General features: G+C 45.4%; 2 protein-coding genes across 3 annotated transcripts in view; one reads left to right on the forward strand and one right to left on the reverse strand.

Moving 5' to 3' along the window:
* KLHL20 (kelch like family member 20) overlaps positions 1-12,277 on the forward strand; it is a 25,998-nt gene extending 13,721 nt beyond the window's left edge. The window contains exons 5-13 of one of the 2 annotated variants that reach the window (XM_030226449.2): positions 843-937; positions 2,140-2,255; positions 3,014-3,197; positions 4,317-4,460; positions 4,683-4,816; positions 5,403-5,611; positions 8,115-8,221; positions 9,817-9,897; positions 9,985-12,277. In XM_030226449.2, the coding sequence (XP_030082309.1) occupies positions 843-937; positions 2,140-2,255; positions 3,014-3,197; positions 4,317-4,460; positions 4,683-4,816; positions 5,403-5,611; positions 8,115-8,221; positions 9,817-9,897; positions 9,985-10,015 (1,101 nt within the window). In that variant the 3' untranslated portion in view covers positions 10,016-12,277. Of the gene's footprint in view, positions 1-842; positions 938-2,139; positions 2,256-3,013; positions 3,198-4,316; positions 4,461-4,682; positions 4,817-5,402; positions 5,612-8,114; positions 8,222-9,816 lie in introns of both variants that reach the window. The other variant, XM_030226450.2, reaches the window with a different exon arrangement.
* On the reverse strand, positions 12,077-16,931 carry CENPL (centromere protein L). The gene is made up of 4 exons (XM_030226451.2): positions 16,756-16,931; positions 16,371-16,622; positions 14,914-15,456; positions 12,077-14,098 (listed from the first exon to the last, which is right to left on the reverse strand). The coding sequence occupies exons 1-4, from the start codon at positions 16,900-16,902 to the stop codon at positions 14,027-14,029; spliced, it is 1,014 nt and encodes a 337-aa protein (XP_030082311.2). The 5' UTR covers positions 16,903-16,931; the 3' UTR covers positions 12,077-14,026.
* Positions 16,932-16,948: the final 17 nt, after the last annotated feature.

Here is a 16,948-nt window from a genome sequence, read left to right on the forward strand (position 1 = left end):
TTGCCAAACGAGCTCACTCCAGCAGTCTGTCCAGACAAACCTGCCTGCACTGCTTGGAGAGCTGTATCAAAACCACAGTGGAGAGGAAAAGGCTTGTCTCGCTTTGCAATGCTTCTTTAAGCTCTGCTGCTTGATTTGTGTCTCAGCCCTCACGATTTTACAGTGGAGCTTGTCAGAATGGTTTCGTCGGAATGTGATGCTTCATCTAAGCCAAGGCATTTCACAGAGCAGAACCCATTCTGACAAAGCTGTCAGCCCAAAGCCTCTGAAGTCTGGGGCTGGATGATCAAAAGAGGTGAGCATCTGCCTGCCTCACTGTTTCTGCTTTGGAAAGAGATGTTAAATGCAACTTTATTTACTGGAAAGCTTTTGAAAATGGTTTTAAGTAAACAAACCAAACTGGAAAAAGCTGCTCTTCTCAAGGCAGCTTTTATGCTTTTATAACTGTTTGCCTCTTTGTATATGTGCTTGGGCATTCAAATTCTAAACCCTTCTGAAAGATGTGTTGTTTCTCATTGTTCATTTACTCTGCAATACCACTCAGGTTTGAGAGCTAAATGGCTGAAAAAACCACTAATTTAACTAGTGTTCAGGCAGATGTCTTGACATCTGTAATTTTCTAAAGGTTTCCAGCTGTGACCTTTCAGCTGTTGATCCAGTGGATTGTCCCTTTCTGAAAACTGATTTTCTGCTGGGTATCTAAACTGGGATATTGAAAAGGCAAATGTGCTGTGAGACAAGCTGCATTCCATTCAACTAAAATTCTGTTGTTTTCCATTTGGCTTTTTGTATCTCTGTGGGTATCTGTGGTTTCACCATAGGTGTTCTGGTTTGTGTTTCAGGTCCTGCAGCACGTCCGCCTGCCCCTGTTGAGTCCCAAGTTTCTTGTGGGTACAGTGGGCTCTGATCCACTCATTAAGAGTGATGAGGAATGCAGGTAAATCTCCTCAGCCAATTACAGAATTGGATTTTGTTGTCCCCTGAAACTGTGCTCATTTGTCACCGGTAAATGGGTGATGCCTCACAATTTCGTCTCTGGCAGGATAGGAGAAGCAGGAGAAATTGCTTTCTCTTTGTATAATATTTGTCACTGGTGCACCCCAGAAGTGGTTTTGTTCTTTCAAGTTTTCAGTGAAATGTCAAACTTTGAGTGTGCAATTTGACTGTTGGTAAAAGACCTTTCAGTATATTGATTTTCATTTTGCCTTTTTTTTTTCCTTCACCCCCTCTAGTCACGGCCTGTTATTGCAGCTCAGCTCTTGCATGGCTTTCATGATGATCTCAGTGGGATCTAAAGTAGTTTTTCTATGTAGGATGTCTGCATTTTGATAGCTGAATTGGACTCTGGAATTGGAGTCTGCTCTTTCCCACAAGGATAATGCAGGGAAGTTTTCATTTCCTCCTTTTATGGTATGAGTCTCACCTTTCTGGTTCTACAGAGTTCTGTATCATCCACAAAGCACATGATATATCTTGTGCATATTGTAAAGAAGTTCAGGGCATAGGCTACATTGTTCTCTTCCTGAATAAGCATTCATACTGGGGGAATTCCACATTTGTAGAGGGAAGGAGGACTTTTTTGTTCTTTTTTGTTTTATTCAGTGGTTTGTAATATTAGGATTAGTCCAGGTGGCAAGTCATGAATGGATGGACAGTGTGGGCTGGCCAGAGCTGATGGAGAAAATATTCCTCAGAAGGGTACTATCACCATCTATTGGTTCATGTGTGTATTATGTATTTGTGTGCTTTCCAACTCCTGTTCTCTTCCAAGGCAAAACCACTGACTGTTCAGTTTTAGCTTGAGGCAGGCTGGGTTTTTCTTTTCTGCACAGTAAGCCTGACAAATCTCTTGTCATATATATTTTTTTTATTAGTCTTTTTATAGCAAGCTGTATCTATTTTGAACTCTGGCCAAGCTCTGGTGCTGGTTTGCTGCTGTCACTGTGTCAGTGGCTTGTAAACAGCCGATGAGTATTTAGGTGACAGCGTGCGTTTAACCAGAGCTGCTCACGCTCTTCTCGTGTGACCTCGCAATACCTGAGGCACATGACTAGTGCTGGCTGCTATTCCCATCTGTTCTGATTGGCCCCTTCTCCCAAGACTGAGCTCTGGGGGTTAATGTTTTCCTGTCTTGCACAGGGATCTGGTGGATGAAGCCAAAAACTACCTGCTGCTGCCCCAGGAGCGGCCGCTGATGCAGGGACCGCGAACGAGGCCGCGCAAACCCATCCGCTGTGGAGAGGTGCTCTTTGCAGGTGTGTGTCCCTGCAGGTGTGTCTGTGGTGTCAGCAGGAGGTGCTGGAGGAGTGGCTGAGGTCACTCGATCTGCTCTGCCTTGAGAGGAGAGCTCGTCATGGTTTACAGCTTCCTTGTGAGGGGGAGGAGAGGCTGGCGCTGCTCTGGGCTCTCTGGTAACCAGCAGTGGAACCCGAGGGAATGGCCTGGAGCTGTGTCAGGGGAGGCTTAAGTTGGATATTGAATAAAGGTTCTGCACCCACAGTAGAGTCTAGCACTGGAACTGACTTCCCAAGGCAGTGGTCACAGCACCAGGCCCATCAGAGCTCAAGAAGCATTTGGACAACACATTGGTGGGATTCTTGGGGCTATCCTGTGCAGAGCCAGGAGAGTTGGACTTTGATCCTTCCAAGTCAGGATATTCTGAATCAATGTATTTTTCCCACTGGCTTAGGCCAGGAGACTCCAGGCAGGATTTTCTGGTGGTGGTGTTCCCAAAAAGTCTTCCCAATCTCTTTCTGATTGTGACCTGTGCATTAATATCTGAAAGTCTGAGTTAACTTATGTTCTTACTCACAGGATTTCTTTGGTGCTGTGCATGCCACCGCATTTCCTAACTTCAGTCCAGGCTCTTGAAAATCTCCTTCTATTTTATAATACAAACCTCAGAAGGAGTGACTTTGAGACGAGTCCGCAGGGGGGAATTTGTGCCAGGAGCACAGGCAGTGTGTGAGCTCAGTGAGTGTTTTTGTGACCCTGTTTTGGTGTTTGGCTGCAGTGGGCGGCTGGTGCAGCGGGGATGCCATTTCCAGCGTGGAGCGCTACGACCCCCAGACCAACGAATGGAGGATGGTGGCTTCCATGAGCAAGAGGCGCTGTGGTGTCGGGGTCAGCGTCCTGGATGACCTCCTCTATGCTGTGGGAGGCCATGATGGCTCCTCTTATCTCAACAGTGTGGAAAGGTAGGTCTCCATAAGGCCCCTGTGCAGAATTTCAGCTGTGAATGTTTAAACTTGGGTGCAGCCTCTTAGGAATGAGTTCATTTTGTTGTTTCCTCGTGCCTTGCACACCCTTGGTGCAGAATGCTTTGTGCCACGTTATCCCCAGCTTAATGGGAAAAGCCAAAGTCTCTGGCATAAGGAAGGAATCTCTAGGAGATGGGTCTGGGTATGTTGTTGGAAGGAGTGGTGACCCTGGTTAACCTTCCTTGCAATTGAGGGTTTGTTTTTAGTATTGTTGAGGAAGGTTGTGGCCACATTTCTCTTCACAGAGAAAAGCAAGGCACAGAAGGTGAGGTTGCAGTGAGCATTACTTAGATGCTGAGGGAAAGATCCTGGATTTTTATTTTTTTTTTTGTTAAGTGCTAACTTGAGCATTAAGGAACCTTGGCACATAGGCAGAAGAAGAAAAATAGGTCAGTTTTAGATCTGTGAAAGATTAAAGTCAAACAAGTTTTACCAAGCTTTCTGGGAACTGCATAGGGCAACTCCCATGCCTGAAAGCCACATGACTCATGCTCTCCTACTAGTCTAAATCTTGGCCCTGTAACAAACCCAATGAGCTGTACAAATACCTCCTCCCACCTCGAGCCTCCCCTTCTTCCCACCCATCTCCTTGAATGCTCCCAACTTCCCGAATCATGACCTTAGCATTGTATGTCCCATGTCCTACACTTCCTTGCTATGCACTGTATTTCTTTGTCTCTGGATTCCCAAATCCATCTTGTTCCTCCATATTTTAGCTGGAAGTCCCAGTGCTGGCTGAGTTCCTGTGTGAACTGCAGGGAACAGAGCAGAGTTAACTCTGCTGCAAGTTACCACACGCCAGCCAGTCTCTCTCAGGAGCCTGAACCTTTGATCTCCAGCTTGATTCATCCCAACCTGCAGTTTGAACATCCCTGCAATAACATGTAGGGGATGCATTGTATCACTTCAGGGCTTTTATCCAGCTTACAAAGAGCTGTGCTGCAGTTGAAGCTCAGGATAGGCAAGTTTCACAGCCTTAGTAGAGCTCCCAAGCCTGGGAGAGTCTGAAGCAGACCTAGGCAGGTAATTTTTGCTGTCTGGTGTGTTTTTTTCCAGGTATGATCCAAAGACCAATCAGTGGAGCAGTGATGTGGCTCCCACCAGCACCTGCAGGACCAGTGTTGGAGTAGCAGTTCTTGGAGGTTACCTCTATGCTGTGGGTGGCCAGGATGGTGTCTCTTGTCTCAACATTGTGGAGAGGTACATTTTAATTGCAAAATAAACCCCAAAAAAGTGGGGCACAGCAAGAAAGAGGGTCTCTTAGAGGGTGCAGCTGATGCAGACAAGCTGGAGAGGTGATAGGAGCTGTACAAATCTTACAGGGATTTTTTTTTTTTTTTGGAGGAGAATAAAGTCAGTCTTACTGCCCCTTTGTGAAGATGTCAGCACTTCCCTCAGCTCTGGTGTTTATTCTTGTGCCAGGTATGATCCCAAAGAAAACAAGTGGACTCGAGTGGCTTCCATGAGCACCAGGCGCCTGGGAGTGGCAGTGGCTGTGCTGGGAGGCTTCCTGTATGCTGTGGGAGGCTCTGATGGAACATCTCCTCTCAATACTGGTATGACTTTTGCTGTCCCTGCATCCCAGTCAGGGCTTGTCCTGGCCCTGGCAGCCTGTCATGTCCCCAGATGGCTGTTGAAAATCTCAGTGATCAATTTGTGGAGTTTTTTTCTTTAAATATTATTTTGCCATACAATAGCTCACTTTCCAGACTTGTGAGCCCCTATTACCTGGTTGTGTGTCACATTTTTACTTTCTCAGTGCTTCATTTGGCAGCATGTCCTCAATATAAGGCTTTGATCATTTGCATAGGAGTTGCAAGCACATTTTTTTTCTTAAATTCCTGCAGCAGCCATTTTTGCTGTAGGAAGGAAGGTGCCAAAAGTAAAACTGCTGCAGGTCAGTTTGTAGCATTGCCACCTCCCTCTCCAGTGAAGATATGAGTGTGGAGACAGGAGAGAGGTTAGCAAGAGTTCTTGGGAAGAAAAGAGAGAACAAAGGGTTCGTGGCTTTGGAAGGAAAGAAAGAACAAAGGGGTTCATGGCTTTGGAACAGATGGGTTCATGGCATTTTTGGTGTGTGGAAATCAGGTCTCCCCACTGCCTGCCATCCCTGCTGACCCCACACTTTCCCTCCCTCCGCAGTGGAACGCTACAACCCCCAGGAGAACCGCTGGCACACGATAGCCCCCATGGGCACCAGGAGGAAGCACCTGGGCTGTGCTGTGTACCAGGACATGATCTATGCTGTGGGAGGCAGGGATGACACCACAGAGCTCAGCAGTGCTGAGAGGTACAACCCACGCACCAACCAGTGGTCTCCCGTGGTGGCCATGACGTCCCGGCGCAGCGGGGTGAGTCTGATGCCTCAGGTTTTACATTTCATGTTTTCCTGTCATTGTTGCCATTAGAAATGAAGGAATGGGGCTCTTACCAAGCTAAGAACCATTTATTGGTCAGTCTCACAGGCCATGAGGTTTTAGAGGAGGAAGCATTCGGCCATAGCTCAAGAGTAGTCACAAGTTCTTTGTTACAAGGCAATATAGAGCTTTCTAACTCAGCAGACAGTTGCCACAGAATTTATTTTGCTTTTTTAACCTATCACCTTTATTTACTTCTGCTGCACTGTGGATACTTTTATCCAGTGGCTTCTGTCTCACTTGCATACTCTCATAACTTCTAAACTCTTAGTTTATTCTATACAGCCACACCCTTACCTTACAAACCCTTCACCATCTTATCAATACAGTTTCTTACTCATTTAAAGCATATTCTTAAAACTATAGAAGCATAAGCTTATGATTTTTCTGCTAAATGTCTGTGTATTGTACTTATACATCAATCCAAGCTTCTTCCAAGGCTGCAGAGCAGATCCTTCAGTGTCTGTGGAAGTTTCTGTTTTTCTGATTCCCACGTTTTCCAGATTCTATACTGCATTAGTTTATAACTCTGAACTTCATAGACAGTGTTGGCAAGTTCTCCTCACAGCTCAGTCACACAAAACAATCCTTTCCCAGCCTCAGAACCAAGAACAGTGTTACAGCCCTCAGGCCCAAAAAGTGCAAACAACATGGAATTGAGGAGAGCAGACTGGGAGGATGGGACTGCATCACCTGGAGCTGGAATTGGACAATGAACCCCAATATAGAAATGGGCCAAAACTTATAAAAGTGTGAGAACTTGGGACTGGTCATCCATCTTGGTTGTAGCCTTGTACTGCCCAAGGTGAATCCTTTGAAGGCCTTTAATAAATCCCTACTTTACTCCTTTGACACTGTCCAACCTCTGTTCCAGGGAGCCTCTCGAGGCATCAGGTGGGGCTTGGTGGGCTCCTCTGTGCCACGTGTCACCATGTGGGGACAGAGGGCACAGGGCAAGGTGTCATTGTCACTCTTGTTGTGGGGAGAGCACACAGTCAAGTGTGTCACGAGGCTCTCCTGCTTCCTCTGCATCTTGACCTCTTTGTGAGGGAAAAAAGTTTGCAAAAAACTCTCTAGCAAGACTAAAGGGTGAAGAGATTGGCAAGTCATACCACAGACAGCTGTTTAGGATGGGGAAATGAGACATTTGAGGGTGTTTTTCAATAGTTTTGGGCCCTTGTATGTGGTCAGCTAAGCCTGAAGCAGAGGAGCTTTTAGGTGACATAGCTGTACTTGGTATGAAATACCATCAAAGAACACTATCAAATTAGTACCTGGATCTCTCTGGATGAATTAGGAGGTGAAAACACCCACTTGCTGAGAGGAAAAAGCTGGGAAACTGGGTTAGCACGTGTTCAAATACATATTCCCAGCAGATTCTCATTGCCTGGAGGAGTGTGTGGGAACAGGGCTCCTGGGCTTTCACTTGGGCTGCTGCCTCTCCTCTGAATGCTGTGAGTGACAGCAAGTTCCTAAACACTGCTGGTCGTGGTGCTTTCTTGTGAACAACAGGTTATGCAGTTTTCAGCAGTCATCTTGGCTGGGGAGATGGAAATGATTTGGGTGTTCATCATTAGATATTGGATTATGTGCTAAAGAGAGGATGAGTTCTGTCTGTGTGTTAGTGTTCCAGTGTCTGGTGTCAGGCAAGTATGAATCACAGTTCGAGCAACCACTGGTTTTGGAGGCAGAGAACATATTTATTTCTGTTCTCCAAGCACAGAGTGAGCTGTCCAACACTGTCCACTTTAGTTTCTCATTAGACAGTGACTCTTTATCAGCTGCTTCTGTATTTGCTTTCTACAGAAACTGCTAAACACTTGCAGATGTATCTGCAGCTCTTTTGACTTCCTCAAAACCAAAACAGGGACTATTTTGCAATGTGTACCTTCCCTTTTTTCTGTTATACTCCACGTTTTCCCCTGGAAGTCATGTTTTGATGTTTCAGTGATTTCAAAGATTAAATAGAACATCTGGAGGCCAAGGTGCTTACAGATGGTCCAAGCCCCAACCTGAGAGGATCGAGACCAGGGGCTTGCCTGTGGTTCTGCTACTTTAACCAAGTGTTGTGGGCTGGTAGATATTCTTTCTTGGGGATGAATTTCAGTCCAGAACATAAGTTTTGTATGGAAAAGGTTTAGATTCTCATGTATTTATCATCAGTCAGATGGTTCTACTTCTTGTAGCTGGCAATAAGGGGAACCCCCTGCTTTTTCTTTGAGAGATTCTTTATTCTGAGATACATATTTAACTTTCCATGTCTCATTTTTTATGGTATTTCATTTGTGCCATGCCCTAAAGAAAAAACCCCAACCCTCTCCTGCAGACTGCCTTTCACCAAACACAGTTACTAAATAGCTTTATTAATATTTCCATTTTAACCCTTCTTTTCAGGACATCCCAGCTAAGTAGCTGCTGTCTGATGGCTGTTTTGCAGGTTGGCCTGGCCGTGGTGAATGGACAGCTGATGGCAGTGGGGGGCTTTGATGGCACAACGTACCTGAAGACCATTGAGGTGTTTGATCCAGATGCTAACACGTGGAGGTAATTTGAATTTGTGTGGCAATCAAACAGTGAAATCCAGCTGGAGCTGTCCCAGGCAAAGTAGGAATGTGGTACCCCCATAACAGAGAACTTGTGTGGGGTAGAACCATCACAACATTCCCATTCTGGCTTCTTGCCTTGCAAGAAAGAACCATATTTTGAAAAATATCCCACTATGTTCCTCCTGTTCATTTTGGGCTGAGTCTCTCCTGCATCCCAATCAAACTGGGCTTGTCCTTAGCAGAAGGAGCTCACAGCCACCATGTAGAATTTGGCCTGTTCACTTCTTGCTTTCAGGCTAAGGCAGTGATTTCTGAATCCTTTTGGAGGAGCTCAAACACTTCAAGCATATGATGTTATTCCCCTTTAAATCAGCAGGATTCAGCCACTGCAAGAATCTCCAAGCTGATACAAATAATATGAAATTGCTGATCAAAATACATGCTGAGCAGAAAAGAAAGAGGAAAGATAGCCTTTCTAGTCATAACTATACTTGAAAACAATTGCTTGTGTTTTCAATTCCCAAATGTAATTAGCATAAAGCATCAAGCACCTGTGGCTATTATTGCTGCTGTGGTGATCTGGCAAGGGTGGGGAAAAATTGGGGGAGAAATGGGAAAAACGGGGAGAAATTAATGTTCTTATCCTTACTAGTGATAGTAATAGTTTACCCCTTCACTGGTAAGAATGGCTGTCATGAGCAGCAGTGAAGGAATTTCCCCTGGTTTGGTGAGCCATGGATCCACAGGACCTTTTGAACTGCTGAGGAAAGCAGTTGAGGAGAAAGTGGTACATACATCAGATTCCTTAGTGGAATGGTTTCAGCTACTCCCTGTGACAGTCCAGAGTTAGGAGTGACTGCCTTGCAGGCATTCACACAGTTTGGGAGATTATTCAAGGTATTATTAGCTTGTGTTTTTTTTCCTCCACTGAACTCAAAATAGGTGACCAGCTTCCATGGTCTTCCCTTTCCTTTGTATATTGAAGGTATTTTTTATTTGTGCAGCTTGACTGAGAAACGATTCTGCTGCAATTTGACTTTAACAAAGCTGTTTGGAGAACTTGTTCCTGCCAGCAGACTCCAGTGGCACAGAGGGGAATAGGCAGCTGCAATCTGCTGGGATCTGGTATCCCTATGAAATGCAGACACCATTGCAGTCAGCAGATGGTGCTTGGGATGTGTTATATCTTGGTTGGCTCAGCTGAATGTAGGGGTTTAGACATAACAAATAAATTAGTTGAATTGGGAGGACTAAGCCTAGTCCTGTGTTACCCAAAACCTAGCTTAAGGTCAGCTACAGCCTACAAAGTTCTTTTCTGTCTTGCACATTACCAGACAAGGAGCAGGAAGTATTTATTTATCAGAAATTTGGTGTCAAATCAATCAGCAGTTTCTGTTCTGAGAGAGGAAGGCACGAGCAAATACAGCTGTTTACTTATGAAGTGTGTAAGATGGGTGGGTGCTCCACAACCTCTTCTTCACTTTAGGCAGACATTAAAGATGGTAACATGGGCTGGCTCAGAGTTTCCCATGGCAGCTCCCAAGTGTCCCCATGGAGAGGAGGATGTGTGACTCTGGAATGTTGTCTCTGCAGGTTGTACGGCGGGATGAACTACCGGCGGCTGGGCGGCGGCGTGGGGGTTATCAAAATGACACACTGTGAATCTCATATATGGTAAGCTTCCAGAGGGAGGGAGTCCCCTGCCTTCTCATTCCTAGAAAAAAAACTGCAGAGACTTGTTGACACTGGACCTCTTTGCAGCTCTAGTATGCACGGTCTAGCTCCAATGTAACTCTTTGTCGGTGAACTCTTTCTATGGAATTATAAAAACTGACTTCTGTGAGAGTGTGCCCCGCGGGAGACCACGTTGTCAGACTCCAGGGAACCACTGGACAAAAGTAGAAGTGTCGCTTATGTCCGTATTTTTTCTAAATAGTTCTACATTTTTTGAATAAACCAAACTGTAAACAGTTATTGTAGCCTAAAAGGATGCTGATGTAGAGCCTATACACTCTGTACTGGGAGTCTGGCCAGGAGGAGGGATTCCTGCTTTCCCTCCTGCTGTGGGAGCAGTGGATGTGGCAGCTGTTTGGTGGGCGAAAGAGAAAAAAGTGATACAGAAAACATTGCTTTTGCCTTATTTACAGAGAGCTTCAAAAAAAAAAAAAAAAGAAAAAGTACTTGACTTGCAAGGTGCCACCTTTGCACAGAAGCTTTTCTGTGCACAGAGTATATTTATTTTTTCATTTGATTTGTATCATGTATTTCCTTTGTATCGCTCACAGCGATGATTCCAGCTTTTTATATACATCTGTGTGTGCATATATATATATATGTATTTTATATATATATGTGTGTATGTGTGACTTGCATTTCGACCAGCTGGTGGTTTGGGCAGGGCTGTGTCCTGCCAACTACTGTGGTTCCAACCCTTGTGGTATGATTTGGGGTCTCTAAGAGGACAGGAGAGCTGTGAGGATGAGTGCCCTGAGTATCTTTTCAGAACTGGAACTCTCATTGCTCAGCTGAATCAGTGAAGTGCCCAAAAAGGGTGAGAGGAAAAGGATTGCAAGGAATGCCTTTTTACAGTACAAAAATTCAGCTTTCCTCTCCTCTCTCCTGTGTGTGAATCTGTGCTGGTTTGAAGGTAAACCAGCAGGGGAGGAATTAACCCCACAGAAATACCTTGTGAGAGATTTCAAGTCGGAGTTGCAATTCAATAGAAAGATGACAATAAATGTAATGAATACACAAAGAGTGGCTTAAAACCAGTCCTGATTAAACGGTGGTTGCAGTCCTGTTAGAGTGATGGATGAGGTCTTGTCAAAAGCACTGGTCCCATGGAAAGGCCTGGTCCTTCTTTGGATGTCCAGTGGTGGTTGTTGTCCAGGTCCCCAAACCCCCAGATCATGCACCCTCAAAGCCAGGCAGGAATGTTGAATCCCTCCCCCAGAGCAAGGGCTTTCCCAACGACATGATGGAATCCTGAGTCATAGGATAGTTTGGGGAGTCCCTGATGGCCCACTGGCAGACATGACCCCCCCCTTAGGCTGGGTGTAGTTGTCCCTTTGTGAGGACAGAGAGAACACTGCACTCAGCTCACAGCTGTTACAAAGGACCCACCACTAACAGGAATAATATCAGAAATAATGCAGCTGGGTGTGGAATAGTTTGGCTACACCCACACTGGTACTTTATCCTGCAACCACTGATGGAACTTAAACCCACCTAGTTCTAGCTCACTTTTAAAAGCCTTTTTCCTCCTGTTGTCTGCTTGATGTCAGTTCTTGTCTGAAGCAGGATGCAGGTACCATCTGTTAATTCTGATACCCACGTCTTGAGTTCTTGCTGAAAGAGCAGACCCACAGCCAGCTCCTTCCTGCTGAAAAAAGAACCACTCAGACCAGCCTCACCTCAGCTGCCATCTTGTCTGTGTCTGTAGAATTCCTGACCATGATGGATGGTGCCCTCTCTTTGAGTGGTTTTTGTGCACTTTGACTGTGTATGGTTAGAGCAGGGAAAGGTGTGAGGCTCATTTAAGAGTTTGGAGGGGAAGGGCTGTTTTCTGGCACTGTGAATAACTGTGGAGTCACCCAGGAGTGGGGGGAGAGCAGGGAAGAACTCAAGACTCAACAGTTCTGTTTTTACTGTAATTTCTACTGAGTAAGGAAGAATGACCTTTTGCACCTGATCTAACTGTGGACCTTACTAAATTTCATTTTGAAAAAGAGGACTGTAAATTCTTGAGATGAAGAAGGCAATGCTGACACCTTAAGTTCTTTAACTTCATCATTTGATTCATGTAACTCAGACTTTAATGTGCTTGAATATAGTAAAAAAAACACTACAGTCATAAATGGGACATAAAAACTTTTATAAAAGCCCCTTCCCCCCTAAAGGTCGGTATTCTTGTGTTTACATATGAAGATCATTTGCACCTTTACAAGGAAAACAAGTATTCTGTAAACAAATGTTTACATGTATCATTTATGCTTTTTTCTAGCATGAGTAACTTGTATAAATAGTGCTATCTTAATAAATTTCTTCTACGCTGTTCTTGGTTTGTTCCTTGGGGGGAAAGCAGTGGGGATTGTTTTTCTGTGGTTTATATGGACAAAGATGCTGGAGGTTTTTTTCCCCGCAGATAAATCCCAGTAAAAGAGGCTTAATAAACTCTGCTGTTTCACTCAGAACCAGCTTTTTGTGACAGGAAGTATCTGTGCTATCTGGCTAAATCTTATCTCTGCTCACTTAACTGCATTTAACAATGAGGACAAGACAAAGAAGAGGTTAAAAGAGGCTCTAAGAATTTAGGGTTTTAGAGATTATTTATGCAAATTGGTTGTAAAGAGCTGAGCATTAGATTTAAAACTTTGCCCTGGGTGTAACAGTCCTATTTTGAAACCAAATACAGGTGCCAGTTATTTCCAGACCTTCTACTCCTTTGTCCAGTGCTCTTCTGACTCCAGATAGCAAATTTTGTCTGAGATATTTCAAAAAAGGAAACTAAAGCACCAGAAGTGATAGTTAAGGTAGCTGCTGAGCTGCCAAGACCTTCAGAAGATCACTTAGCTGCTTTTAACAGGGTAAGAATTACCAGACTTCCACCTTAACATGCAAAACCAATCCATCTTCAACTAGTAAAGGATCTGAAATCAAGTGCCTGTTTCTTTGTTTAATTCTGGAAGCAGGTTAGGAACTAGGCATGCAGTTATGTCATGTGTTAGGCAGTTTTACACTGGGAAAAGAAAGGAAACTTGCACCCCTATTTAGGAGAAAGTCACAGCACAAATCAGCTCCTAGAGGTGCTGCACAAGTGTGAAGCAAGAAACTAGACTTGTAATTTTGCTGCTCACAGAAGCATTTAATAAGTAACAAGGGGTGGTTTGGTCAGGTAAGCTGTAATTGGAAATTAGCTCCATGCAAGGATATATTTAATAAGACAGTGGTGGTCTTTCCTTAAGACAAAAGATGGAAAAGATTTTCTTTCTTTAGTACTGTATTACAAAAATGTCTCAGTGGGTGCTACTTTCTGCTCCTTAAATGTCCCTCTGAACTCTTACCTGCTCCAGAAGGGAGGGATCCAAGCAAATTCTAGCACAGAGCTCCAATCCTGAGAGCTCTCTGGCCTACAGGACTACATCGAAGATCACAAACATCAGGACAAAGCCTAGTAACTATCAAGCTTATCCACACCTCACTTTCCTATCTATCAATGTGCCTGGGAGGACCAACAGGCTGACAAGTGCCTCGTGTCCAATCTCATGCCCAACTGGAACATAAATGAACATTATCACCATTACCATGTACTCTTTACAAGCTGAAAAGGGAGTTAGAAACCTGGATTTTTCTGGCCCGGGTTGTAGTGTGCACCCTTTCTCAGGTGTGCTGCACTTTGCATTTAGGCTAGCCCAAGAGTAGTCACAGTTTAGCCAAGGTCTGCATAGCTTAGGCTGTCCAGTGAAAACCAACTGGAAATACCTGCCAGTAAGTTGCACCAAGAACTTGCACTGTTTGTCTCTGAGCTGATACCTGCACACAAATGAAATGAGTGACTCTGAGAAAACAAAGCTGCTCAGGAAGCTGTCACAAGTTTGCATTGCAGCCCTTCTTCAGGGCCAAATGTCTGCTTGACTTAGCTGTGTAATTCCATGCACAGCAAAGTGCTGGACTTACAGTCTGTCCAAAGTCAGCCAGAATGGGAGGAGAGAAGATGCTGTAGGAGTGAGTTTCCTGGGGATTTCTCCATACAGATTGTCCAAACACAAAGCCTTTTGAGTATGAAGTGCTACTGCAATGGCTCTCACTGGATTTGAGAGATTGCGAGTTCAGTCAGTAGCATCAGCACTCCAGGCAGGTGTTGGCTGTTTAGAATCTGCAAAAGAAAGAGAAAAAAGCCTGTCAAAGCAACAATTGCAGTTGTCAGATTTCCACACCCTGAAGCATTGGTTGGAAGGAAACTACCAAGTGTTCTGTGTGTTTAATCAGCTGCCCTGTTGTTGCTTTACTTTTCCAATACTGAATATGACTTGAATCCCATTATGAAAAGCCATAACTGAATTTACACAGCACACATTCCACAAGAGCACCCTTCAGAAAGCCTGAGATATCTCTGTGTACTTACTTACCTGCAACAGGAGTTGTGTCAGACATTTTTAAGCTATTACAGATAAAAACAAGCAATGTGCTCTTCATCATAGAGTAATTTTAAACAACTGCATTTACACAAACTCTTCTTTAACTCAGAAGAAAATATTGTATTGCTTGAAGGATTAATATTCTGTGGTTTAGAGATACCTCTGTAGAAAGACCAGCACCTTTATGAAAAGGTTTACATGTGAAGGAGTCTTCTGCCTGTGTTTTAATAACTACAGTACTAGAAAACTAGGAACTTTTTTTAATGTTTGGGATCTTTTTAAGTCCAAAATTAGTTTTTTTATGGCCTAAGAAACTTTCCTGTTCATACCACAGCTAATACACCTATTTCTGCCCCAGGCAAGTAGCTTTTGCAGCAAGGCAGTAATAAAATACTGTGCTGGCAGCTGCCCCACCTCTAAAGCTAAGTATGACTAGTAAAAGCTGAGGGTTTAACAATTCCTTGTAGGAAATCACGCAAAAGAACCATGAGACTTTCAGGTACAGCTGTTTTATTTGGCCAGCATTAGAACAACCTGCTGCTAAGGGCCTCACCTTTACAATCCCATCACAGTGTGCCAAGGCAACCCCTGTGGAAACCTTCACCAGCTTGGCAGCTGACAAGTGGATCTTGAAGTGCCTGTGGAAGTGGGCATAAAGGCAGTCCATGAAGACGTCCACCTCCTCTTGGGTGATCTCTCCTGGCGTTTTTTGTACTGTGTCCCACAGAGCTTGGGCGTCCTCGGGGTGGATGGCGTAGGAAATATCCAGGGGCTGCGCCAGGCGGGGCACGGAGAAGACGAGTTCCACGGCAGAGGCAGCTCTGTCCAGCTTGCAGCCAGCCCACATGGCCACCATCCAGCTGAGGTTCAGGGGGCTGATGGCCAGGCGGCGGAAGCAGCAGTCGAAAGTCTTCTGGAACCAGCTGCCAACCAGGGAGGTGTAGCTCTCGGCGCCGTGGCTCAGGAACAGGGGCAGGCAGGTGAAGTGCTCTGGCACGTTCTCGAAAAGATCATCCCCAAACATGGAGCAGAACCAGCCCGACCACACCGGCTTGTCCTCAGAGTTCCTGGAGGAGGCTCGTGACCTCGAAGACAGCTGGGATGGGGAGAAGAAGCATTACAATGCTGAAAAGCAAGTGTGGCTTTTTTCTTTCCCATCAGCTACAAACAGATATTGATTTAAAGTTTTAAGCCTTTTTTTAAAGTGTGTTTTTTTCCCCCCTTGTGTCAAGCACATACAATTATTCAGTCTATCCATGACATCCCTAAAAATTGAATGCAATTCTGTTGAAAACAGCAGAAAAAGCACTTTTAAATTCCTTAGGATCTGAGTTTAGGCTGCTTAACTCCCATGGTACATCCTACAACTGTTGACACAATGAACCTGACATTTCAGTAGCACATTTCACTTGAGGCAAAACAATTTCAGAAACATTAATTAAGCACTGGCCTGGAAATGGGATTATGCTTTATCTAGGAAGAAAAAGAACCCATCCAAGTCCTGGCAGTAAATTGACTACTGAACTAAAACATCAGACAGAGATTGCTCTGTATAGTCATACTCTGATGCTGTTAAAAACTTGAACTCAAACTTGCTCTTTACTGTATGCATTGCCTAGGGGAGATCACAGAATCAATTAGGCTGAAAAAGAGGCCATCAAGTCTAGCCTGTGACCAAGCTCAACCTTGTCATTAGACCAGGCTTTTGACTGTATCATATCCAGTCTTAACTTAAACACCGCCAGGGACGGTGACTCCACCATCTCCCAGGGCAGCCAATTCCAATGTCTAATCATCCCTTCTGTAAAGAAATTCTTCCTAATGTGCAACCTAAACCTGCCCTGGCACAGCTTAACTCTATAAACGTTCCGCTCCAGTTAAAAATAGACAGAATTCAGTTTCATTAAATCACAGCGGATGCTCCAGTAGCTATTCCACACAGCTAGGGTTTAACCTTGGGGCTTGCTTTCCAGACAGAGCGTTCCATCACAGCAAAACCAGCGCCCTCACCTGCACGAGGAGGGCAGCCTGGTCCAGCTCGCTGCCCCTGATGTCGGGAAGGCTGGACAGGGCCACCTTGATGTCCAGCTCGACGCCCACCTCCACCGCCAGCCCCTTCTGCTTCTCGGCGGCGATGAAGGCGCCCAGCAGCCGCGCGTAGTCCCTGAGGCGGGCGCGGCGGAAGCCGTACAGGGGGGTCACGCTGTACAGTGTCCAGGCTTTACGCAGCAAGAACGCTGTTTTCTGCGGGTCCGCCTTTTCCTGGGGGTGGGGAGAATAAAAGAAAAGGAAAAAAGTTAAAGTTTGCTTTGCCCGCGCGGCGCAGCGCGGCTGAGGGGACACGGAGGGAACGCGGAGGAGACACAAAGGCGGCGCCGCCCGCGCCTCGCCGTACCTGAGAGAACAACGTTGGCACAATGAGGCGGCAGCCGGGGCTGTTGCCGAGGCGGCCATGGCTCCGTCCGAAGGGCAGAGCCCGGGAGAGCCGCCTGAGGCTAGGTAGGGTCCGCACCGCGCCGTCCTCCGGCGCCTCCTCCGCCATGGCCGCCGCGTCCCGCCGGCGCCGTTCGAACTTCTTCCCGTCGGCC

Source organism: Serinus canaria, chromosome 8 (genome assembly GCF_022539315.1).
Source record: "Serinus canaria isolate serCan28SL12 chromosome 8, serCan2020, whole genome shotgun sequence".
NCBI classification, from domain to species: Eukaryota; Metazoa; Chordata; class Aves; order Passeriformes; family Fringillidae; genus Serinus; species Serinus canaria.

What these genes read in the sequence shown, in the direction of transcription:
- CENPL (XM_030226451.2), bottom strand. Translation starts at nt 16,902, where the DNA reads ATGGCGGAGGAGGCGCCGGAGGACGGCGCGGTGCGGACCCTACCTAGC. An exon ending in TGCCAACGTTGTTCTCTCAG is followed by an intron (nt 16,623 to 16,755) that starts GTACGGCGAGGC and finishes CCCCACCCCCAG; the next exon opens with GAAAAGGCGGACCCGCAGAA. An exon ending in ACTGTGATGGGATTGTAAAG is followed by an intron (nt 14,099 to 14,913) that starts GTGAGGCCCTTA and finishes TTTCTTTTGCAG; the next exon opens with ATTCTAAACAGCCAACACCT.